At 37.7% G+C, this 26,232-nt stretch overlaps 1 protein-coding gene across 2 annotated transcripts in view; it reads left to right on the forward strand.

Moving 5' to 3' along the window:
* Positions 1-22,441: 22,441 nt before the first annotated feature.
* Positions 22,442-26,232, forward strand: part of pcsk7.S (proprotein convertase subtilisin/kexin type 7 S homeolog) — a 31,781-nt gene continuing 27,990 nt past the window's right edge. Inside the window, exons 1-2 of one of the 2 annotated variants that reach the window (XM_018227752.2) lie at positions 22,442-22,523; positions 23,057-23,535. In XM_018227752.2, coding sequence (XP_018083241.1) covers positions 23,104-23,535 — 432 coding nt within the window. In that variant the 5' untranslated portion in view covers positions 22,442-22,523; positions 23,057-23,103. Of the gene's footprint in view, positions 22,650-23,056; positions 23,536-26,232 lie in introns of both variants that reach the window. The other variant, XM_018227751.2, reaches the window with a different exon arrangement.

Here is a 26,232-nt window from a genome sequence, read left to right on the forward strand (position 1 = left end):
AGAATGTCCATATTAATTGAGTTATACATTCCATGATATGAGTCAGTGCGGGGAAAGAATACTACTTATCAGAGTCATAGAGAGCATTAATACAAGATCTTCTTAACCCAGTATTCCCTATTATGGCCAAAGGAAATGTAGCTACTTATATGGATGCTTATGTTGGCAGGAAATGAGGGAATGCGCAGGTGCTTTAAAGGGATTCTGTCATGATTTTTATGATGTAGTTTTTATTTCTAAATTACACTTTTTACACTGCAAATAATTCACTCTACCATATAAAATGTCATTCCTGAAGCAGCAAGTGTATTTGTTTTAGTTGTAATATTGGTGTGTAGGCAGCCTGGTCATATGCTTTCAGAAAGAGCTAGTACTGCACTATGGAGCTGCTTTCTGGCAGACTGCTGTTTCTCCTACTCAATGTTACTGAATGTGTCGCAGTGGGACCTGGATTTTACTATTCAGTGCTGTTCTTAGATCTACCAGGCAGTTGTTATCTTGTGTTAGGGAGCTGCTATCTGGTTACCTTCCCTTTGCTCTGTTGTTAGGCTGCTGGGAGGGAAAAGGAGGGTGTGATATCACTCCAACTTGCAGTACAGCAGTAAAGAGTGACTGACGTTTATCAGAGCAAAAGTCACATGACTGGGGGCAGCTGGGAAGCTGACAATATGTCTAGCCCCATGTCAAATTTCAAAATTAAATATAAAAAAAATCTGCTCTTTTGAGAAACGGATTTCAGTGCAGAATTCTGCTGGAGCAGCACTATTAACTGATGCATTTTGAAAAAAACATTTTTTTCCCATGACAGAACAACAATGAATTACCCTTTCATCAGCGAGAAAGGTGAGGGATTCATACATGGCGTATCCGTTGACTACTGTGTGTCGCTACAGTTCTTCACTTTTGTAATATATAAGAAAACCCACTAACCAGCTTTTTGGTATTTCCATGTTATATGTGCTTTTTAGGGGTACAAATAATTAAAGTTTTTGTTCACGTGATTCGGCCCATAGAAGTCAACTATAATATCCCCTTTACTGTGGTTAATTTGGTATACACTCTCCTGCAGCAATGCTATGTCAAGTATACATTTCTGTGCCAAAATCTGTCCTGGGTGTGGGCTGATCTTGTGCCTTGCAGCACACACACTTAGGTAGCCAGAGATATATATGCCAGAAAGGAAACCGATCTATGTGCCACTAGCCTATGGTATTGTGACCCAAATTACAGAAAAATCCCTTATCCAGAAAACACCAAGTCCCAAGCATTACACATAACAGCTGCCATACCTTTCTTTTGTTTTCTGTCATGTTATATCTCATGTATTTATATACAGGCATGGGATCTTTTATTCGGAAATCCTGTTATTCAGAAAACCCAAATTACGGGAAGGCCACCTCACAGTCTCCATTTTAATCAAATGATTAAAAATTTTATGAATGAATGAAAATGATTTCCTTTGTCTTTGTAATAAAACAATACCTTGTACTTGATCCTTATTGGGTTTATTTAATGTTTAAATTATTTTGTAGTAGATTATTTTGAGATCCAAATTATGAAAATATCCCTTATCCAGAAAACCGTAGCCATTCTAGATTGCAGTTTGCAGTATTCATGCCAGTTACCACATATGTGGGGTGGCATCAGCTCTTTATCAGCTAGTGGCGAAAATGCATCTCGTAGAAATGAATGGAGAGAGGAAGGGCCATGCGGTCCCGAAACGTTTGAACATTGAAGTGTTGTGAGCACCATGGAATAAAGTTTGGGATTCACCCGTTTGTAGCAGACAAGGTATTGGCTTTCCATTTATTTTTGACCATCTCTCATAGACTCCCATTTTATCCAAATAATCAATTTTTTTTTAAATTATTTCCTTTTTCATTTTAATAATAAAACAGTGCCTTGTACTTGATCCAAACTAAGATATAATTGATCTTTTATAGAAGCAGAACCAGCCTACTGGGTTTAAATAAGTGGTTTTCTAGTAGGTTTAAAGTATGAAGATCCAAATTACAGAGATCCGTTATCTGGAAAACCCCAGGTCCCGAGCATTCTGGATAACAGGTCCTATACCTGTATTAACCCTTCATATAGGTAGAATAAAATGGTAATTACTAGTACAGTGATTCTTGGTAAGATATGCCTAAATGAGAAACATTTCTCTTGTATCTATGGTTAAGATAATGGTCCCTTTAATTCTAAAGTTGGCTAATTTGCAGTACTGGTTCTTTTTAATACAAGCAGATTAGTTGGTGCAATATCTTTACTGGCTAACTAAGATGAATAATCATGTTTTTGTAGGAAAACGAGGGCATTGTAAGATTATTATATATAATAATAATATACAGTATATCCACCCCTCTTTCTAGGGTCATGGTGCTTTTGAGAAAGCAGACAAATAAATTGCTATTCCTTACAGCATGAGTAGACCTAAACTGACCTAGTTCTCTTGAATCTAGTTAAGGAAGACTGGGAGATGTAGTTCTGTTTTTAGCAATGTAGCTAGACACTTACAGCCTAAAACCTTCATGTGAGTAACAGCAGAGATATATCAGACAGGAAAAATGGTGACTCTCTATAATCTCTAATCACAACAACAGGGACCTGAAGCCTATGCACTGATCTGAATGTCACATCTGCAAACATAAAAAAGCAATTAGCTGAATGAATCTAATAATATAGATCTAAAATCATTAACTCTCCATAAATATGATGAAAAACCACCTTTACTGGTATCAGTGTGACATTCTCTTTAGTCTGTGTGGCCATTAAACGTAAAGCATTAAGACATGGCTTTGTTAAATGCAAACTGGTGTGTAAATATTCATATTTTATAAATATCAGTTGTGTTATTTTATGTATAACATGGGTTACATTGAAATGTATGGAAACCATGCTCGTGTTGAAGACTCACTGTTTTTTTTTATGATGAATAAAATATTCTGTATGTCGCAGAGTGCAGAGTCGGGAAGGGCTGTAAATATTCTTGTGTCTCCGAGTTCTTGTTCTAGTCATGCAGGTGGGTCTTTTGCTCCTAGAACAGCTATTATTAGTCTCTGAAAAGTTTAAATGAGGATTAGGAGATATACAAAACTTTTTTCACTGGAGTAGATGCCACATAGAATTTGCAGTTCACTTCATCTAAAGTAAGGAAACCACTGCAGGTACTAATGTTATACAGAGCACATGATTCGCTGTCAGTTACTGTACTGCAGAAGCTGTAACTTATCATTTCCAATTAATTTCTATTTTCTATGTGTGACCATTTTTCTAATATTGAAGTGTAAGTGCTCTCGGAAGGGGGGGTCATCTACCCTCTAAACTTTTCTAAATTTAAACATTTAGTTGATATATTGCTTATCTCTGTTGCTGCTGAGCAGAATCTCTGGGTTTCATTACAGGCAGCTGTTAGAATTGATACACTAGTTGCTAATACTCCAGAGATGCTGCTGAGAAATGTATCAACTAAGGGGCACATTTACTAAGTTCGAGTGAAGGATTTGAAGTAAAAAAAACTTCGAATTTCGCAGTTTTTTTTTTTGGTACTTCGACCATCGAATAGGCTACTACGACCTTCGACTTCAATTTTAACTCAAAATCGTTCGACTATTCGATAGTCGAAGTACTGTCTCTTTTAAAAAAAACTTTGACTACATACTTCAGCAGTTTAAACCTGTTCAATTCGAAGGATTTCATCGTTCCATCTAACGATTTTTCCTTCGATCGATTGTAGGATTTGCGGTAAACCATTCGAATTCGATATTCAAATTCGTAGGATTTTACTTCGAGGGTTTATTAACCCTCGATATTCGACCCTTAGTAAATGTGCCCTTAAATGTTGCAAAATTGTAACAGTTCTGAATCTGCACCTGAATTACTGAGCTGCCATACTCAAACACCAGAGACAGGAACCTTAAACTTTAAACTTAGATTTTGGAAAAACTGTAAAAAATGGAAAGCAATTGGAAAAAGTCTTTATTTCTGGGGAACAATCGGAAAACAACTCAATTGAAAAAGTATTCGGCAGGTGAACAACCCCTTCAAGGCAGTTGAATTTCTCAGCCACAGCTCGGTTGCCTATGTGTCCAGAAATATTTCTGATATTAAAATAATGACAATGAATGTTTGAGGATGATTTATTGGACAGAGAAGGAAATGAAATGGTAACAGACATTTCTGTTTAGGAGATACAGGTAAAAGTACTGCCTATGACAAAAGGGGTTTCTCACAGAGGCAGACACAAGAAGGCCTTTTCGGAGTGAGGTATGCAGATTCACAGGAGATTGCAGAATAAGCGCAACCCAGTCTATATATAAAATAAAGTCACCTGTACAAATCCATATTGACAAATATATACATATCACGTTAGTCTGCAGCAGAAAGCATCAGTAGTGCCATGGATGACAATTGCAGTTTCACAGGGAATTATAATTCTGACTTGGACAGAAGGGGCAGCAATTATACCGGTTATTTGGTGGCCAAAATCTTATACACTGTCAAAATAAATAAAAATTACAGTTAGTGATGGATAAGCTTCAGTTCAGTCAACGTGTTTATTTAATAAAAACATATTCAACTTTCAGGCCCACATTAAGGCTTTTTTTCAAGGACAATTTGTTGTGAGTGAGTCAGTGCTTACTTAAATACGCATTTCCCTTTCAAAATTGGTGCCAAACATGCTGTCATAGGTAACAATAGACTTACAAAAAAAATCTCATTCAGTTGTATAAACATAAATGCAGATTTTCTCTCTCACCACCAGGTGTCACTACCTTGCCAGTGAATTACTTGTCCATTTCAGTGAAACAAAAAACTTTTCTGTTCAGAAATAGTCCATTCGTATAAATCTGCAAGTTTATACAAATCCAAAACATAGTTACTATAATGACAGATACACATATTTCCTACAAAAGCAACAACTTGTCTTTTCTATGTTGCTTGTTTGTACAGCTATTGCATTTGCATCCAAAGTATAATAGCAATTTAAATCTTTTGGCACTTAATATATCGTGAAAAACGTCTCAGGTTCAAAAGCAACTTAGTACCAACTGTCTGTTTAACCGTTTAGGTGCTACGCAATCTAACTCATGAATCCAGAAAGCCTCTCTCCTAAGCAGGGCTTTATCAAAATCTCACCCTGGCAGGGACATGCTCTATTGGCAAACATCTAAACGCAGTGGGGCTATGCTGTTGAGCAATGTCTTGTTTTTTAGTTTTTCTTTCTGGGTCTGAGCTTTGATACTTGCCCTGTGCCAATGTTTCAAAACGCACTTACGCACATATCCAGAGCCTTCACCATACTGACTCACATAGTATATATCGCTTGTTACCTCTTTCCTTTTACTCAAGTTCACTCTCTCTGTATTATGTTCTATCAGCATCTCCTCCTGACTAAGATCTATAGCCCACTTTCTCGTATCCTCTATTGACTCTTGTGTTTAGCCTCTATTAAGAAACTTTTTACACATTACACTTAAATCCTCCACCCTCTTATGCTCTTCACTATCTATACACAATACTCTTAACATTTGTGACTTTGGTAGTGAATTTAGCAAATTGCTTTGATAGTGTACAGTCGTGTTCCTATCTATAAGCTTAACATAAATGCATGTCTGCAACTTACCTTCACTTTAACGTCTAGGAATTCAATGCTACTCACATCATACTTTAATGTCAACTTTACTGAAGCTAGCCATATTAAGTTGATCCACTAATCTTTCCAAATCCGTAATGGGACCTATAGCAAATCTCCTGCATTTTCAAATGGAAAATGCATATCAGAAATTTGTACTGAGTTTTATGGTTCAACTGCAATCACTTCAACTCAATTAAAGGGGTTGTTCACCTTCCAAAAACTTTTTCCAATTCAGTTGTTTTTATATTGTTCCTCAGAAATAAAGACTTTTTTCAGTTACTTTCCATTATTTATTTTTTACTGTTTTTTTTTCCTGCTATGCCCAGTAATCAAAACATTTTGGTTAGAGGTATATGGGTACTGGCATTTGCTGACCAAACAAAAATTCCAATCCAACATTAAATGGGCACTATTTAGTAAACTCCAGGACACCCAACATATATCCAGGGCTAACAGCCTTAGCAGAAAGGTCAGCTGCGGCTACTAGGAAAGTTATATTACAGGAATGGCTATCGCCCGATCTACCTTCAATGAATCTAGTGAAAAACATTACATTTCTTGTTCCACATGGACTTGCTAGAAGCATCCCTAAACAAAATATCTCACACTAATACATTTTTGACGTATGGACCACCTATATCCTAAGTCTCCCCTCCGACATAAGAAAGCTCACAGTCTCTACATTCTATCGAACCACGTGGTACGATCTAGAAAGTCTCTGAGGTAAAAAATCCTCTAATTCTCACAACAATGACCTAAAAATGATGGGTGTAATGGCTGCCTCCCAGGACTCACTGAAACGTATGTAGAGGAAGAACCGTTAAAACCCCTCTAGCAAGGGTAAGTAACGGGCTTAGTTGATTTAAGTGTTTTATTTTATGTTTGTTCTGTTGATATTTGTTTAGATTAGAAAAAGAAATAGGCCTCTCACAATTGCTTTGTCAGAAGTAGTGGTGAATTTGTAAGAGTGACCACCGCTACCCAACCTGAAAATTTCTCAAACCTTACTTGTTCAATCTGTATTACAAATGTACAATGCGTTTATACTATTTAAGAATGCAAGAACAAAACCGACATTGATCAAAATGTTTTATTGATTATTGGTGATTCAATTTGCAACAACAATGGCATTATTGTTCAAATGAACATGTTTAACTGTGATGAGGCTTCAATTTTAAAAAGAAAAAAAAAAGCTGCATTTTGGCTTTAAAAATATAGTTAAAGTTAGGTTTGTATATATTGAACTATAATACAATATAATAATACCCTAAGTAAGATGTATAAATGTTTATATTTTACTGGATAAAATGCGACGTCTTTTTTCACAAGTTCAGCCTTCACCGACCTTGGGTTAGGAGCAATATTAAGTGGGAGTTTTTCATCTGCTGGTTCCCAATGAAAAACGGTTTCATGTGCCACATATAGAACGACATCTCTCATGATATCAAAAACAAAGTTACATTGTTTGATGTCATATACTGGCTTTACAACCCAATCTTTTTTTATTTTACTGTACTCCATGCGGTAGCAGAGTTCTTTTGTGGAATCTTTTTCCACAACTTTTACATGGGCATGAGAACGTTCAACATTATTGTTGTGTTCTATAGAAGCCAGCTGTCTTCTGGCCACCATTCCATCCATAAAAAAGTGGAATCTTTTTGAACAGTATTTTAAAACATTAGAGTGGAATACTTCAGGCTCCCCTGTATGGCAAAATTGTGATACATGCCTGAGCTCTTTCAATATGGTTTGGTTTCCACAATCTCACATAGTTTGGTATGTGTGCTTGACCCCTTTTTAAGCCACAGGCATTGTTTCTGTGCATCCTCATCCAAATCAAGCTGTTCACATTGATCGTACATTTTTCCTGAGTTCCATTTGTGAATTCCAACCACATGGTAAAGAAGTGAGCACCACTTTTCTTTAAGCAATGCAGCATTTTCCTCATAGGTCCGGGAAGACCACCACTGGTGATTTTTAACTGGCGTAACCCAGTCAGTTAGCAATTTATATATATTTTTTTACTGGCAACTGACATTTTTTGCCAATTGATTTTGCAAAATGCCATAAACAAAACTGATGCATAATGGCTGGATATTTCTTTTCAACTAGTGCTGATTGATACTTGGGTGTCTATCTGTACGTATTAGTTGAACGTTGACACCTTTTTCTAGTAGCTCATTCAGTGCTTTTCGGAAGTTTTTCTTTTCTAATGAAACGGAGGAAAACTCAGGAGAAACGTGGTCATTTTTTTGTAGTTGTTTTTTCTGGGAAGGTGTACACACAGTATTTGGCACTGAAGCCTGGGCTGTCGCACTTCCCATCGCCTGAGAGGCACACTCCTTTATTGCCAATTGCTGAAATGGTTTCTCTTGCGCCATATGCCAATGAAAATCAATGGTGGGATAAAGATATGTCCGTTGATTTCGAAAATGAGTTGTTTTTCCAACTTGTTTAAGACCTAGTATCTTGTTCATACAGCTAAATTTTGTAAAACTGGAATCACTCAGTAAAATTGCTGCAGACATTAATATGTTTCCTAGTGGCATTCTTCCTGGTTTAGGCTGGCTCTCCCACAAATAGAAACAATGACCTTTGGAGCATACAACATCTACACTTGATATGTATGATAGTTTTTTAATGGCGCCTATATAGTTCAAGGCACCCTTGCATCGTGATGCCATCAGAAGGTCGTCAAGACAAGACTCAAATACAAAGTATTTATTCTCAGTAACATCAGAAACGACATCAGAGTTAATGTCAGACCCAAAAATTGTATCAGGAAATTATTCTTCCTCTTCCATATCTAATAGCTGCATGCTCTCCGTAGAAGGATTATGATTCCTTTAGAGTTGTTTTTCCACAATTGTCTTGAGATTCTTCAAAATTTTCCAAAGAATCATCTAGATATGGGTCAGATACGTGTATGGAAACTTGTTTTGAAGAAGATGGCAAAGACAAACTGGTCCAGATGAAATAATGTGACACGGCTCCTCTCAAGATGTTGTATCTTGATAGGTATGGAGTGTTTAAAATGCTCCTGATCAATCTGAAGCATACAGGTTAAATAATCTACTACTGTTTCCTTTTCTATTTCACACTGTAAAGCTTTGGACTTTTGACTAACAGCTGCCTGAGTGTAGACATGTATTGTACATATTCCAACAAGATTATTGTTTGCAAGTTAATCTGGGTTTGTACCAGATTCTCACATCAGTAGACTTCTAAACACATGATTTGAAGATGATAAAGAAGTACAAGTTGGAGCTTTCAAATGATGGCAATTCTTTCTCATTCCCTACAGGAGTAAATGTAGATTTTTGTGATGGATTTCTCGGTTTGCTTGCTGATGACAAGGATCTTGCACTATAGGAATGTAAAAATTCAATAAGATCCACAGATATAGTCCCAATGTTGATGTCAGTGGAACTTTTGGAAATATATCAGCAGATGATGTACAGATGTCTTTGTCAATGCCTGCAGTAGTTTTCTGTTTTACAGAACTTTTCCTTTGATAAGGATGCTGGGGTTTCTTTAAATACTGTTTGTTGTATCAATCTTAAGTACTCTTTTGGTGCCTTGATAAATATAACTTTCTGGTAGGAAATATTCAGAACATATCCTATAGGAATCTGTCTTTTTTTCTGCCAACTAATCAACATCTCCAAAATCTTGAGGAATATTAAGAAGCCATTGTTTTATCACATTGACTGTTGCAGGGAATACATGTAAAACAACATTCCGGAATTTTCCTTTCCTCTTGCAGCTGTGACTGCAGTCTTTAACAATACATGTAGGCATCTTGAAAACTGTGGAGAAAGGGTCAAATTGAAAATATTTAGACAATTTCATATATGATGGTTCTGATGCAATAATTAATTAACTACAGGTTACATGAGCAAATTCAATTCATTGAAAGGTGACTGGTGTGTCACAAATGATACAAACTGAGTGGCAAAAGACCGAACTCCTTGTTTAAAATGTATATATATATAAAATATATAAGGTCTTTGATTGGTACTACATCTGTTGCCTCTCTGTGGGCTTCAACTGTGGAGCATTATATGTAATCACATTAGGAGTATTGAGACAGTATAATACTGTTCAGTGAACCCACATACATAAAATATGTTAACTATAAAGGCGTAACTATGAAGGTGTAAGCCAGAAAAATAGATGTCCTGCCATAAAACTACACAAGAATGTTTGAAACAAAAGCACAATCCAAACAAAAGCACAATACATATTTACAGGGGCTGTTCACTTTCCAACACTTTTTTCAGTTCAGTTGGTTTTAGATAGTTCACCAGAAATAAATTTGTGACTGTTTTTCTTGGAAGGGGGTCAGTGACAATGTAACCGTTCTACATTTACTTGATATATTTCATATCTTTGTCCCTGCTGTGCAGAATCCCTGTGTTTCATTAAGGGAAGCTTGATACAATAGTTGCCAATACTGCTAAGAAATGTATCAACTAATGTAGCAAATTGTAACAGTCTGCACCTGGATTACTGAGCTGCCAGACTGAAACACCAGACAGGAGCTTTAAATTTATATTTTGAAAAACAAAATTAATAAAAGATGGAAAGCAAATGAAAAAAGTATTTATATGGGTAAACAATCTGAGCCGGAAAGTGTTTAGAAGGTGAACAACTGTAACTGGACAAACAAGCAATCTGTGGCATCTGGAAATGCCAGAGGAGCTGCTATAAGATGCCATAGACAGCTACTGTTTATTAGGCTGGTGAGACGGGTGGCTGTTTGGGTGTCTGTGTTGGCTGTTTGTACCTCGGTCTTATTGAAATTCCAGGGCCTATTTTGATTCTCAATCCAGGCCTGTAAATAAGTGCAGGTGCAGAGTTCTCAAACAAAGAAGACCTAGTTGGATTAAAAAAAGGGATAATTGACACATATTAAAAGAATGTTAACTTTAAAAAGTTAAATGTTTTAAAGTAATGAAAATATATTGTTCTGTTGCCATGCACTTGTAAAACTAGCATAATTGTTTCAGAATCACTACTATAGATTATATATGTTGCTGTGTACTCGTGGGAGCATCTATTCAAGTTGAAATAAGGCTAAATCACAAAGGTTACAGATGACAGATACACTCTGTAGAGTAAAATGGGTTTAGTTCTTACACAGAACTTTAAACACATTGTGTTATACATATTTTATCTGCTATGTAACCTGTGTCTTTTTACATTTTTCAGATTAAATGGCTGGCCCCGTGGCAACAGCCATAGTAGTGTTTTTTAAGCAACACACCAGTTTTACAAGTGTAGGGCAAAGAGAAGAGATGGTACATGATGTTCATGCCAAAGTAACTAACATTGACCTGTTTGGCTAAGATTGTTCTTTAGGTGTGGCTGCCTAGGTGTAGGGTAGTATGGGTTCTGCTTGGCTAAATAGTTTTAATCAGGTATAGAAAAGGAATATAAATACTTGGTTAGTCAGGCATTTTTCTTTCCCTGCTGTTTCACTTTCAGAAAGTTTGCTGCCAGTACTGTTCGTGATGTCAGACTAGGAAGTTAAGTAGCAACTGTAGCGTTTTCCGAGGAAACTTTGGGTGACTTCAGAAAGTCGAAGCAATCCGAATTCCTTCCCGACTGCGATTGACATTTTAGCTGGCAGGAAGGCAGTCCGGGGAGATTAGTCGCCAGAAGAAGTGATTTGTCGCTGGGCCACTAATCTCCAAAATAGCAGCGTGTGTCTCTGCCCTTAGAGTAAGCAACAGAGCAGTCTCTGGTAACTAAAAAGTTCAACATGTGCAGTGCTGTTTATGCAGGCAAACAATGTGAAAATAAATCAGAGAACTGAGAACAATCAACCAGTAATAGAACTAACATCGACGTACCCTCAGTAATTCCACACCTGCAATTAACCTTGTCCACTATGTAATAGCTGCATATTACACACACAAGATACTTACTGGAATTAACATTCACCAGGTTTTGTTCTGTATTCTTCTCTGTAGTAGTCTCTTCATCTTTCATCTCATAGGCTGTAGATGAGAAATGCAATGCTCATAGACAAATATACCCTAGAACAGTGATCCCCAACCAGTAGCTCGTGAGCAACATGTTGCTCTCCAACCCCTTGGATGTTGCTCCCAGTGGCCTCAAAGCAGCTGCTTATTTTTGAATTCCAGGCTTAGAGGCAAGTTTTGGTTGCATGAAAAGCAGATGTACTGCCAAACAGAACCTCCTGTAGGCTGTCAGTCCACATAGGGGCTACCAATAGCCAATCGCAACACTCATTTGGCACCTCCCACGAACATTTTTATGCTTTTGTTGCTCCCCAACTCTTTTTACATCTGAATGCTGCTCACGGATGAAAAAGGTTGAGGACAACTGCCCTAGAATAACTCTCCAGTACCAGTAAACCCCCGATTCTCTAAAGAATCGTTAATGAAAGAATGGTAACAACAGTGAGGCAGCAAAATGCGATGGGTGCTGATTCACTCTGCATCCCCAGGCAGCAACTGGCGACGCTAATTTGTGGGGATGTAGAGTGAATCTGTGCCTATTGCTTGTTATTACCTATCTGCTATTAGAATTCTTAAATTTTGAGTTTATTGGTAGTAAAGTGTTACTGAAAAATTTCTTTATAAACAACATTTTTTGTGAAAATGTTCTCCTGTCCTTGAATGAGTTCTCCCTGGTGAGCTGTACTTAAAATCTTGACTTTAACATCAGATGAACGCTGCACTCTTGAAAATGCAACATAAAGTTGACCATGACCAAACACAGGCTCAGATAGGTAAATGCCGACTTTATCCAATGTTTGTCCTTGTGATTTGTTGATTGTCATGGCAAATGCAGCCTTAATGGGGAATTGTCGTCGTTTAAGTTTAAAAGGTAATTCCTGGTCAGAACTGGTAAGGTCAATTCTGGGAATCAAAACAGTATCACCGCTATGGGATCCTGTAAGCACTTCTGCCTTGATAACATTTTGTCTCATGCTCTTCACAACCAACCGACCTTGCTTAGTGTTAGGGTAGGGGCACACGGCGCGATTTCGCCGCGATTCTGCGCTGGGCGAGTTGTCGCTGCGTTTTTTAAGCCGAAATAGCTTTGCTAACTTTGGCGCTGGCGTCAATGCAAATCGCGGCGAAATCGCTGCGCTAATTCAGACGCGGCGATTCTTTTTCTACTGTCGCCCGGAAACGCTCAGCGAGGCAACTTCGGACGACAATAGAAAACGAATCGCCGCGTGTGAATTAGCGCAGCGATTTTGCCGCGATTTGCATTGACGCCAGCGCCAAAGTTAGCAAAGCTATTTCGGCTTAAAAAACGCAGCGACAACTCGCTTAGCGCAGAATCGCGGCGAAATCGCGCCGTGTGCCCCTACCCTTAAGGTTTCTTAACAGCATGACTATTGTTCCTACTTTGAGTATAAGATTGTGTTGTGGTAATCCAGCATTGTTGATAGTGTTTAAATATTCTAATGGGAAGTTAAGTTTCTCACTTTCGTCTTCAGAATCAATACAGTCAGTACTCAGAAAGACACAGCTTTGTCCAGGAAGTAATGCAATCACTTGGTTGTTTATCATGTCAACATCAATATTTTTTGGAGATAATATAGCCCGTTTTGCTAAAAATGGCCACCCACGCAGGTACGCAACCGGTTCCCCTCCTAGAGTGACGCTAGCGCCGCCATTAGACAAACTTGCAAAGGAGTAGCAAGATGGCCGACGCTTATACAGACTTTAGTGGGCGGATGACAAACTCGCAGAGGAGTAGCAAGATGGCCGACGCTTATACAGACTTTAGTGGGCGGATTTGGCAGTGGGCGGATGACAAAGTCGCAGAGGAGTAGCAAGATGGCCGACGCTTATACAGACTTTCGTGCAGGTACGCAACCGGTTCCCCTCCTAGAGTGACGCTAGCGCCGCCATTAGACAAACTTGCAAAGGAGTAGCAAGATGGCCGATGCTTATACAGACTTTAGTGGGCGGATGACAAACGCGCAGAGGAGTAGCAAGATGGCCGACGCTTATACAGACTTTAGTGGGCGGATTTGGCAGTGGGCGGATGACAAAGTCGCAGAGGAGTAGCAAGATGGCCGACGCTTATACAGACTTTCGTGCAGGTACGCAACCGGTTCCCCTAGTGTGACGGTGAGCGCATCTGCCTCCCTAGATCCTAACCTTCCAGCGGTCGCCGCCTGAGTGAGCAGGAAAGAAGAGGCGGCGGGAGGCAGAAGGAGACGGTGAGCGCATCTGCCTCCCTAGATCCTAACCTTCCAGCGCATCTGCCTCCCCGATCCTAACCTGTTCTGATCCTAACCTTCCAGCACATCTGCTAATCGAAGGCCGCATCTATGTCTTTCGGCTGAAGTTGCGCGCGCATCTCATAGATCCTAACCGAAGTTGCGTGCGCATCTGCCTCCCCTCCACTCGGGACATAGATAGGCCTTCGGTTAGTATATAGGATAGCGCTACCCCTTACACACATGTTTACATCTATAGAAAACATTTAAACATTACATTTTGAGTTTGGAATTGCTCTCAAAGATAGACATACAGGTATGGGATCTGTTATCTGGAAACCTATAGATTCCATTTTACCAAATAATCCAATTTTTAAAAAAATTATTTCGTTTTTCTCTGTAATAATAAAACAGTACATTGTACTTGATCCAAACTAAAATATAATTCATCCTTGTTGGAAGCAAAACCTATTTAATGTTTAAATGTTTTTCTAGTAGACTTAAGGTATGAAATTCCAAATTACGTAAAGATCCATTATTTAAAAAACCCCAGGTCCAAAGCATTCTGGTTAACAGGTTCCATACCTGTACTCTTTTTGATACAGCATCATTTTTTTTTTTGATGATCAGAAGAATTGTGTCATTTATCATGATGCCACAGACGAATCAGGGATCCGACATTGTTATTGTTTAGATTACTTTACAAATACAGAACATCTGAATACTAACATACCTGAATTGCAACATGGATTTCAAATTCCAAAGTTTCATAATCTGTCTACAGGAAAGGGATATCGCATAGTCAGACTTTTTTTTCCAGCAGCATTTTCTTATTGCGTGCCACATATTACAGTAGGGGGGTCATCTTAAACAAAAAAAAAAACTGTGGCTTAGTTCATATTGCTTTTGGACAGAGGAAGAGGTTACCACTTCATTGTGTTCAAATACCACTAGGACCCCACATTAAATGGTCCTACTTTCCTTATCCTTTCCTTATCTCTTTACCCTGTGACTATTCCTGTATAGGTTTCTATATTAAGGGGCATATTTATCAAGGGTCGAATTTCGAATTGAAAAAACTTTGAAATTCGAATTCAAAAAGACCAACTGAAATCCGTTTCAATCAAATATGTCCTTATTCAACCGAATTTGAATCGTATGATTCAAAGGAATAGTGCCTTCGATCAAATTTGATTCAAAGTTTTCCCCTAAAAAAACTTATTTTTCAAAGTCAACCAATTGACTCCAAATAGGTTCTAGGAGGTCCCCCATAGGCTAAAACAGCAATTCGGCAGGTTTAAGATGGCAAATGATTGAAGATGAATTTTTAAAGAGACAGTACGATACATTTTGATATTCGAATTTTCGAATTCTTTTTGCAAATTTGAATCGAATTTGGACTTTTCCCTAGTCGAAGTACACAAAAGTAGCTCGAAATTCGAATTTTTTCAATTTGAAAATTCACCTTGACCTTTATTAAATCTGCCCCTAAATGTATAATTTGGGTGTATGTGTATGTGTTACAAAGCAACCTAGGGAACACTTTTCAAAGTTGTCTTTAAACTGTTTGAATTTATGATCCTGTGATATCTATACTTTGTCAATGGAACATGAGTATAGATCATTTTAATGGCATGAATAGTCTAAATATCTCATGTTCAAACACAAACTGGGTAGTTTATCAAGGCTCAAATTAGATTTTTGGCCAGGATTTGAATTTTTTTTTGCACAAAAACTCACAAACTTAATTATTTTTTAAAATATTCAGCATCTAAAGCTGGTTTTAGAAGTTTTTTTAAGAATGTAAACTCACAAATTTGAGGTAGTCGAGTTTTATTCTTGATTGTATTCAAACAAGTTTTTTTTACATGCAGATTTTTTTCATATACAAGCAAATTTAAATTTTTTTATAAATTGTGAGTTTATTTGAAGTAGGCAAAACCTTTAAAACCATCACAAATTAGATTTTTGATAAATAAGCCCAAAAATGTGGAAACATTATTGTGTATGCTACTTAAACATGTTTGTGTTGCATTTGACACAATTTTCCAAAGATACACAGGAAGAGACCACTCAAAAACTAACTTACTTGAACTGGAAAAGCCTGAGCATGGATCCTAGAATCGGGTTCAGTTTCAGTTCCATGGTCTGTCTACAGAAATAAAAAAGACGCTCACATTTACTCATACACACATTTTGGTTATGGCACACTAAATGCAGATAAATCACCAATCCACCCCAAACTGTCTCATGGAAGTAAGCATGGATAGGATTTAGTCAGAACATTCAGCATTTGGATCAGGTAGTGTTTAGCCACAGACTATCTGCCAAACCCTATACATATTACATTATTTCACATACAATAGCCTACAGGAAGCTATGTTGCTTTTTCTTTTCACTTTATTCGGTGATACAAGTGCAAAGGATTTATACTAGAATGGGTAGCAAAAAGCATTTTCACATGAGCTTAGAACCCAGGAAAGAGTGTGTTTTTCAATCTAGGTAATTATTTAATCTGATATTTAAGCATCTATGTACATAGACTTTTATAACTATCAGATACAATTCAGGCCCTAGAACAGACTGGTTACGTAAACCCTTAATTGCTCAAAGAACTGAGCACTGCCCTTACTTAGCATAAATGCTTTCTTCCACAAACAACCTATTTCCACGTACAGAGAGCACTGCAACTTACCAGAACTGAAATACACCGAGTATGGATCCCAGAAGCCAGTTCACTCTTATTTTCATGTCTATAGGAATGTAATAGAAAAGTCAATAACATAAGTACACACAAACATTCCTGGAAATGTAACACACAAAAACAAATGTCTGTTTGCCAGATTTGGTAGGGTAGTTAGAAAAATTGTACTTGACTTTCCATTTAAGATAGACTGGATGTCAGTACAGGATATGCCAGGGAAATAAACAGCAATAATCCTTTATACACTCAACTTTCACTTCAACAAATGGGGTTTGAATATACTTAAAAAAACCAGTAACATCCAAAAATCAAATTGAATCAAAGGATGTACAAATGGGGACAGCTATTCCAAATTAAAAGTGAGAAAAGGCACAGGTTTCATAGCAGATACCAGATAAGTTCAGTAAAATACAATTTCCACAAGGCTTATCTGTTATCTGCTATGTAAACCTGTGCATTTGCTCCTTTTTCATCTTTGCATTTCTGCCCCCATTGCTACACAGCAGCTTATTTATATAAACTATAATAGTGTTTCTGAGGCAAAAATACAAGTTATACCAGTGCAGGACAAAATTACATTATATTTCAATTACTTTAAAATACCCTTTTTTTGGTATTACTGATCCCTTAATTGTCATGTTTTTGACAGATTAGAGAACATGGGACAATAGCAAAATAAATTAATCTGATTGTTCTAAGCAACTTCTAAGTACCTTTACTTAGAAGAGATTTGCTTCAAGTCTGTGATAATTTTCAAATAAAACATAACTGTTCAAGCCGTATGTACCCTAATCTTACTTGATACTCAAATAAATATATCATGCATTAAAACTCTCTGTTACCATGTACAGCTCACTTGAACTTAAATGCACTCGTACGTTCCTCCTCCTCACTTAAATAGTCTGCCTAACGATAAAGAACAGGAAAGGCTCACGAGGAAGAACAGCCTTTTAAACAACACTAAACTCCACAATCCTCCACATTTTCTTTAGATACCCAGCATATTAGTATTGTGTGGAAAAAAACAAGAAAGTGGAGTATCTTATTTAGTTACCTGAATGTATCTACATATAATACACAAGAGTTATGAATATCTTATAAATCATATCCTTATAAACGGTGACTAGTGATGTCATCAGCTTTTTGCAGCATTTTGGGTGATGAGTGGAGGTAGCCTTAATGAAGTTGTATGTGTTAGCACTGACTGATAGCCGCTATCGTTCCCTGCATCTCACTTGCAAGCCCAACTGTCACTGCTCTGTCCTGCTCCTCTCCTGCCCCAATCAAACTGTCCCCTCTGCTTGTTGTGTACTGTGGAGGAAAGGGGAAACCCATTGCAAAGGGGAAAGGTGACAAGCTGCTGATCCTGCCTTTGGTGCAATTTATACTGGATAAAGAACACAAAACCAGTCCCTCCATTCACTGAAATACATGGTGCTCTTCATTTTTAAATGGCACATTTTCGAAAGATAATCATTTAAAGTGCAACATGGGTTCTCCCATTCCTATTGTGAAGGAAGAGAAAAAATGCCAGGGCAACAAATTATTCAAAATTGCCCCTGTGTCCTTAAAGAGAGACCTTTGTTATGACTCAAATTCAAGCAACCTAGGACATATCAAAAACCACAAAACAGACTGAGCAAATGAAAGAAAGATGTACATGCCTTAAAGAAGCAAATATGTCCCATATAGAAGACCATCTCACCTGAAGTGAAGCAAACACTGTTTGACTCCCAAAATGTAGGGAAGCACCTGAATCCAGGATTTGGTTCGGGATTCGACCAGGATTCGGCCAAATCCAAGTGCCTGGTCGATCCGAATCTTAAAGGGGAACTATCGCGAAAATTTAAATTTCTTATTAGCTTCATCATACTAAAATAAGAAACTTTCTAAATACAATCAAACCAATTTCACCAAATGCAATTATTCACCCGTGCTATAGGAGATTAATAGCAGGGCAATTAATCTCCTCATGTGTCATTGCCCTTAGGGTAAACCTTATTTATGGCTAGGGCCAAATGACATGGATCTCGGCCTCTACAAAAAGCTTGGAAACGCACGTGCCCCTTTGCTTGTTCAGAACATCTGCTTTGCTACTCTCAAGGTAAGATCTGTCGGCATCTGAGTAGCTGAGGGCTCCTCCCGAGGCCAAAGTCGGCTGCTACAGGCGGAAGATTGAGCCGTGACCAGGGAGCTGAGCACTTGTTCTGAATTTACAGAAGCAAAATTAGAAAAAAGTTGTCTCTGTCCAAAGATTTATGGGCCTAACTGTAAATTTGGGTTTGATTCGTTTTGCTATTTATCCAAAACTTTTGTGGAGGATTTCATACTTGTCCAAATCAAGAAATGATGTATTCATTGCATCTCTTAATTTCAACACAATGCTGTGGATGTTAGATCTCAAGCACTGCCTCCAAGCTCTAAAACCGCATGTGACAGACTGTTCTTAAATTCTGACAAATTGATACAATCAACTTGAAAAAAAAAATTAAATTATTGGAATACTTCTCCCATTTCCATTGGCATTATATCTGCCACAACTCCCTAAAGAGAAAGCATGTACCCAAATGTCAAGCCATCTGAAATTAAATACATTGATGCATCAGTTTATAGGAATGGATGGAAATTAGACATTTCTATATTCACTTATAATGATATTACACAGCACTTAGCAATAGCATATCACCTGGTGCTCAATAGTTAGGACTTACCAGGCCCAAATGACAATATTCTTTCATAGACTACCAAGAAAATTGCAATAAAAAACCCATTTTATTTAAGAATACACAGACTGACATTTCCTTATAACACAGTACCCATTTCTCAGTCTGTGTATTAAATAAAATTTGTTTCAATTTACTCTGAGTGCCTTGGAGTATTCAGAAGGAATATTTCTATATTCCTCAGTAGCCCCCATAATTAGTAAGTACAATTTTAATATGCAAAATATATACTAAATACATATATACAATTAGAATGATATTTTTTACAGTCTCATCATATTTTTAATGAACAAATAAATATTTATAGGATTTGTAATGGTACATTCTTCCCTTGTTGGTAGTAGAATCCAACTACCAGCCCCTGCTCTGTTGCCAACAAGAAGGAGGAGTGCATATTTTAGGTCATACAATTACATTATTCTGCTTCACAAACCATATCGAAAAATAACGGTACCGTTTATTAAACAAAAAAATATATATACCTTTGTTTGAGTATACTTTAATATAGGTAAATGGAGGGCACACTCATTTAAAAGGATAGAGAAACAAGATATAATCGGAGGTGCAAAAAAAACCTAACGTCACCCCTACAGAGCAACCAAATATTCACAGTGTCACATATAAGGTCTGCACACTCACAAAAAACTTTTTAGACTCAGGTGGTATAATAGAAAGTACTTTACTGTTTAAAAAGAACAATTTAACAGTAACACAATCTTTACATAGACAATAAACTCCACATAATAGTAATATACACACCACCCTTCACAAGGCAGAAAAAGAACAACAAGAAACAGATATACCTGCCAAAAATTAGACTGGCCCCAACGTTTCGGCACACAGCCTTTGTCAAGGGGATTATATCTTGTTTCTCTATCCTTTTAAATGAGTGTGCCCTCCATTTACCTATATTAAAGTACACTCAAACAAAGTAAAAATATATTTTTTCAAGTTTTGCATATTGATATTGCTCTCCAACTTTTTTTATATTTGAATGAGGCTCACACATAAAAAAAGGTTGGGGACCTCTGTCCTAAGGAATGGTTAGAATTGTAGTACAAACTACTGAGCACCACCAGTTGTCAATTTCTGCAGTATAAGGTGCACACTACCTATGTTTGGATTTAAATTGCTATGCAATATTTATAGTCATATAACAGATAACTAAAGCATTGTTTTCAAACCTGAATGATCAGGAGAAACAAATGAATTTGGTGAAAAAGAGAGAGAGCACATTACTTCCAATGGGGCACACCAGGAAGAAGCACAAGTGTACTGAACTTCCATTGATCTCAAGGCTGGCCCTATTTATCCTGATATTTCACTACAGCCAGGAAATCTTATATACTGCTCATTTCTATAAATGACCTTTCTAACGCATAAGTAATGCATACCTGCCATCTTCAGTAGAGGAATTCTTCTGTAAACTAGTGTCCGACTCCAAATCCATTTCTACAACTAAGCTATATTAATAAGTCGACCAGAGAGAAGAATTATTATTATTGTTGACATGTATTTTTATAGCATAAATGTTTGTAGATAAAATGACTGTGTGTTATTAAACTCCAAGCAAAAAAAAACTAGCAGTTTGTGGCAACAGCATAAGAAGTTATGACAGGGGCCACTGTTGTCAAGACTTTAGGATAGCTTTGGGGACAACTACAATTTGTTAATTAATGTAAGGTTTTCTTTAATGGTGGAACACCATCTTATTTACATAAGATACAAATAAGCAGTTAACCTCTGTTCCCTCTAATCTTTTAGATCATATATAAGTACAATTTCTTGTGGCTTGGTGGATATTACAAGGCAAATAATGATTTATATGTGCATAAAACATTTCTTTGAGCTCCTCTATTGCTTGTATGCACAAAGCTTAGGGGGGGGCACTGAATCTGTTCAGTCGGTGGTCCACTATGCATATGCATGGTGATAAGTAGCTGGTAATAGGGCCATCTAAAGATTAAAGGAAAACTTTACCCCAAAATTGATTCTTAAGCAAAAGATTTTATATCATATTATGTGGCATATTAAAGAATCTTACCAAACTCGTATATATATTTAAGTAAATATTGCCCTTTTACATCTTTTCACTTGAGCCCCCATTTTGATGATGTTGTCTGTGCTGCCTCAGAGATCACCTGACCAGAAATACCGCAGCTCTAACTGTAACAGGAAGACGTGTGAAAGCAAAGACAGAACTCTGTCTTTTAATTGGCTCATATGACCTAACATGTACGACTTGTTTTGTTTGTTTGCGTGCACCGTGAATGCTACTATCCTAGTGGGCGGCCCTTATTTTTTAAACTGGCAGTTTTCTATTTAGGATTACCCAATGGCACATACTACTACTACTACTACTAGGGTTGCCACCTGGCCGGTATTTTATCGGCCTGCCTGGTAAAAATGTTGCTTGATGCCAATGTTATTTATAGGGAAAACCATAAAAACATAGAAAGGCCAGTATTTTTTTCCAGAAGGTGGCAACCCTAACTACTACTAAAGTATATTATTATGAAAATGGTTTATTTACATGAAGCAGGGTTTTACACAAGAGCTGTTTTATGCAATATCTTTTAATAGAGACCTACATTATTGGAGGGTATGTTTTCCTTTAAAGTAGGCTTAGCTCAGTATGATTGCGTGACTGTGTCTGATATACAGTATTGTACCTAGAATGGAGTTTTGTGTAACTAACTGCTACATTTTTGTCTTGGAGAGACAAGGATAGGATCACTAAGTAAAACTGGAGGAAACTAGCAGCAGATTGTTGTGGCAGCTCTATTTACTGCAGGCAAATGATTGCAGTCAGGTTAGATTAAATTTATTAACTTTGACACCAGACCCAGTGCAATTTTTCTTTTCACTTGTAAGAAATTGATATGTTTCTTATTTACGATGAACATGTCATTTTGAATCGAGGTGTTTTGTAGAGACCAATTGTTGTGAGACTAAAACTGCGTCAATGATAAAGAATCACAGCAAAGCTTCCACTTGTTTAACTAAAACCTCCAGGGCTCCCGGTGTGAAAGCTCAACAACAACAGCCAGAGAGAAGACGTTTGGAATACTCTGAACTTCGGAGAAAGAAGTACATTCTAATATATGAGGCCCATAAAGGTGGAACGAGAGAACACTCACGCCTAACTTGTGCTTCAAAACAATCCACGCTTCCGCATCCGGTCTTGCGTGCCACGCTGAGTGACGTAGTTGTCATCAATTCTGACCTGAACACGGAAGTAAAGAAGTAAGCGCAAGCAATAGGAAAGGTAGAAGGTGTATGCACTATTACTGGAGAGGAGAAATGGCAAAATGAGGAGTTGACTTTAACCTGTCAGCGCTTAAGCAGAATGGGTCAATTTATCAGTATCGGGTAAATCTTTTCCTCTTCTATTACAAAGTGCCAAGTTTCCTGTATGTGTTGGTAACAGAGTTGATTATGGAGAGTTACTCGTAAGTGAGTTGAGGGGGAGGATGGGAGAGTTGTAGTTGTTGTGAACACCCAGAAGTGAATGGAGTGCCATAGGGTTTTTTTCCTGTCTGTATTTACCAAGGTTTAAAGTCAGTGTTTCAGTGACTCTTACTGCTTTACATGAGTGATTATATCCACAAGTCTCTCTCATGTTATCTAAATGGAAAAAAATAGTTTTTTAAATGCAAATATGCCTACTGTGGTAATTATGTGTTGAGGCTAAACATATTCCTTCTAAAAATACTATGGTATTGTATACAACTGAGTGTATTGTTGTATTACTAATAATGCTGTACTCTTTTCAACAGGACCTGATGAACTTGCTGGACTGCCCCTCAGGGAATGGGCCATCAGAATGTATACCGTCCCTATTGCCTTCTTGTGCCTTTGCTGTTATATCACTTTCATTGTCTTCCACTCTCCCTCAACACATGCTGCCTGCTCTCTGCACAACAAGGAGGATGTCGGTTCTGGAGATGAGCTGACCTGGGCTGTGCATCTGGATTCTTCTATTGCCCATTGGCAAAGGGAGGAGATGGACGCCTTGGCAGAGGAACTTTCCAAATCTACAGGGCTAGAGAACCGAGGTGTTATAGGGGAGCTAAAGGACCATTACCTGTTTGCCTACAGGGGAAGTACTCAGTGCCAAGAAGATGCTCGTAAGAAAGCCCATGAACTTTTTACACAGCATGAAAGCGTGAGGTGGTATTCAGAGCAAACACTACTGAAGAGATCTAAAAGAAGTTTGCACTTTAATGACCCCAAGTATCCACAGCAGTGGCACTTGGTAAGGCTCCCTTTATTCTGCCATATTCACATTTGTTTTGCTATTGCTATGCCATTCAGTTTCTTGTGTGGAACATCCTCTTTCGTTTTCTTGTCGGGTTTGAATAGATTTGTAAAAATGTGGATCGCGAGTTGTACTGACAAGTTTCTGTTGTATGAAAAAATGATTTCCATCATTTACAGATATAGAAACATTCCTTGCATTTAAATGAAACAATCTGTATCAATACGGTTCCTGTAAGTGCTTGCAGTTTGTGACAGGGAAATCACTGTGTCTGTTATACTGGTATCGGTTCCTGTGACTATTTTACGTATTTTTGTTAGAAATTATCTAAACTGTTTTAGATAAATGCCTTTAAGATAACCCTGTTTGTCTGCCTGCTGTAAGTTAGAACACTGGTGTGAGTGAGAGGATGGACTTCTGTCTGCTTTTCAGTTTGTCTGCATTGCAGTGCTGGGGTTTAGTTTTAGCAACAACACTGTCAGCAGTTTGTTTATGTATTTTGCCTTTTTGCATGTCTGGGTACTTAGGCTTAGGTTTCCTCTTTCACGCAAAAAGAATACCAGCAGGTTAAATGGCTTTTGATGATGCTAACCACATTATGTATATGAAAAAGTTTGGGAACCCCTCTCAGCCAGCACTGGGGTGTTTTCTGAACAAAGATTTTTAGTGAAGCAGTATTCAGTTGAATAAAATTATATCAAATGTAATTTTTCTAATTTAAATGCATGTAACTGCTCAATACTGATTACTGGCAACACCAAATTGGTTGGATTAGCTTGTTAAGCCTTGAACTTGTATGTCCAGTCATAAGAAAAGGTATTTAAGGTGGCCAATTGCAAGTTGTACTTCTGTTTGAGTCTCCTCTGAAGAGTTACAGCATGGGATCCTCAAAGCAACTCTCAAAATATCTGAAAACAAAGATTGTTGAGTATCATGGTTTAGGGGAATGCTACAAAAAGCTATCTCAGAGGTTTAAACTGTCAGTTTCAACTGTATGGAATGTAATCAAGAAATGGAAGGCCACAGGCACAGTTGCTGTAAAACCCAGGTCTGGCAGGCAAGGAAAAATACAGGAGTGGGATTTGCGGAGGATTGTAAGAATGGTTACAGACAACCCAAAGATCACATCCAAAGACCTGCAAGAACATCTTGCTGCAGATGCTGTATCTCAGGAGTGCCCATACTTTACTTAGGCAAGGTCTACTTTTAGTAGATCTACATCCATAAAAACATTGTTAGCATTCTGTTCCATGGAAAATTTTACTTAAAGGGGAACCTTACAAAAACATAACTTAAGCTTTTTGAAAAGTAAACATAATGTCAAGCAACTTTGCAATATACATCAATTAAAAAATATTCAGATTTTTCATGATTTTTAATGGTTTGGAAAAATTCCCTAAGCCTAGTCCCCCTGCTCTCCTGCTGATCTAAACCAACGTGGATTTAGATGGATCACATAACTCGCAGACTCGGCTGCAAATAAATTTATTGAATCACAACATGTTTCAGATCACATGGATCCAAGTGAAAAAGGATCCATGTGATCCGAAACATGTTGTGATTCAATAAATTTGTTTGCAGCCGAGTCTGTTTGTGGGTCTGCTGGTGTGGCCTGACTGAAGAGTGAGCACGTTACACAGGTGAAGGTGACTGAACAAATCTGCTGAATTTTACAGTTCTCCTGCTGATCTGTCTGAATACTTTGCTGAGCTGGCTGACTACCGTTCCTTTGTACCAGCAGCCAGCTGTCCTCAGCCTGCATCCTCCAAATCCCACAATTCCCTGCACACGTGATTTCAAATAAGGATTGCAACATCGCAGTGCATTGTGGGTTATGTAGTTCCTGCATGCTGTCTGTAAGTTGTGAAGAAGTTGTTACAATCAATGTTTAGTCTCTCCTCCCCTGCCAGAATTTCAAATGATGCAGAAAGAGAACTATTAAACAGCTGGATTTCAGCATAGAAATGGCATTTATTCATACTTTTTGATGAAACAGGTAACTGTGATGGGTATATTAGGGGTTTCTGTGTTATGTTGATTTGGACCCATGAGTTCCCCTTTAAATATTGATTTATGAGAAAATGTATATTGCATTATTTAACACCTGTCTAACACATGTCTAATTTTGTTATGATACATATTGCATATTTTCTGTTAATCCAATAAACTTTATGTCACTGCTGAAATACTACTGTTTCCATAAGGCATGTTATATATTAAAAGGAAGTTTCTAGTTTGAAAGCTCAGCCAATGAAAAACAAAACTCCAAAGAATTAAGAGGGGTTCCCAAACTTTTTCATATGACTATATACATGCATGCATTTAATAGATACCTTAGATTGCAAGATCCATTATGCAGGAACCAATGTGAATAATGTATAATTTCCTAATGCTTTTCAGAATATTTTGGCACTGAAGGGACAACCAGCAAGCCTCATCAGAAGCAGTGGTGTAACTAGATATTAATGGGCCCCACAGCAATTTATTTTTCAGGACCCCAAAATGTCTAGAGATTGACCTGTTTTATCAATATCTATTGAAATTGTATGAGTTAGGGCCTCATGGGGCACCTTATACCTCCTGGGCCCCCCTGCAGCTGCAGAGTCTGCTTCCTCAGTAGTTACGCCCCTGATCAGAAGTGTTGACATATAGTAACTTTGTTGACGGTTGTGTGATGTTGGTCGACCGATAAGG

Source organism: Xenopus laevis, chromosome 7S (genome assembly GCF_017654675.1).
Source record: "Xenopus laevis strain J_2021 chromosome 7S, Xenopus_laevis_v10.1, whole genome shotgun sequence".
Lineage (NCBI taxonomy): Eukaryota > Metazoa > Chordata > Amphibia > Anura > Pipidae > Xenopus > Xenopus laevis.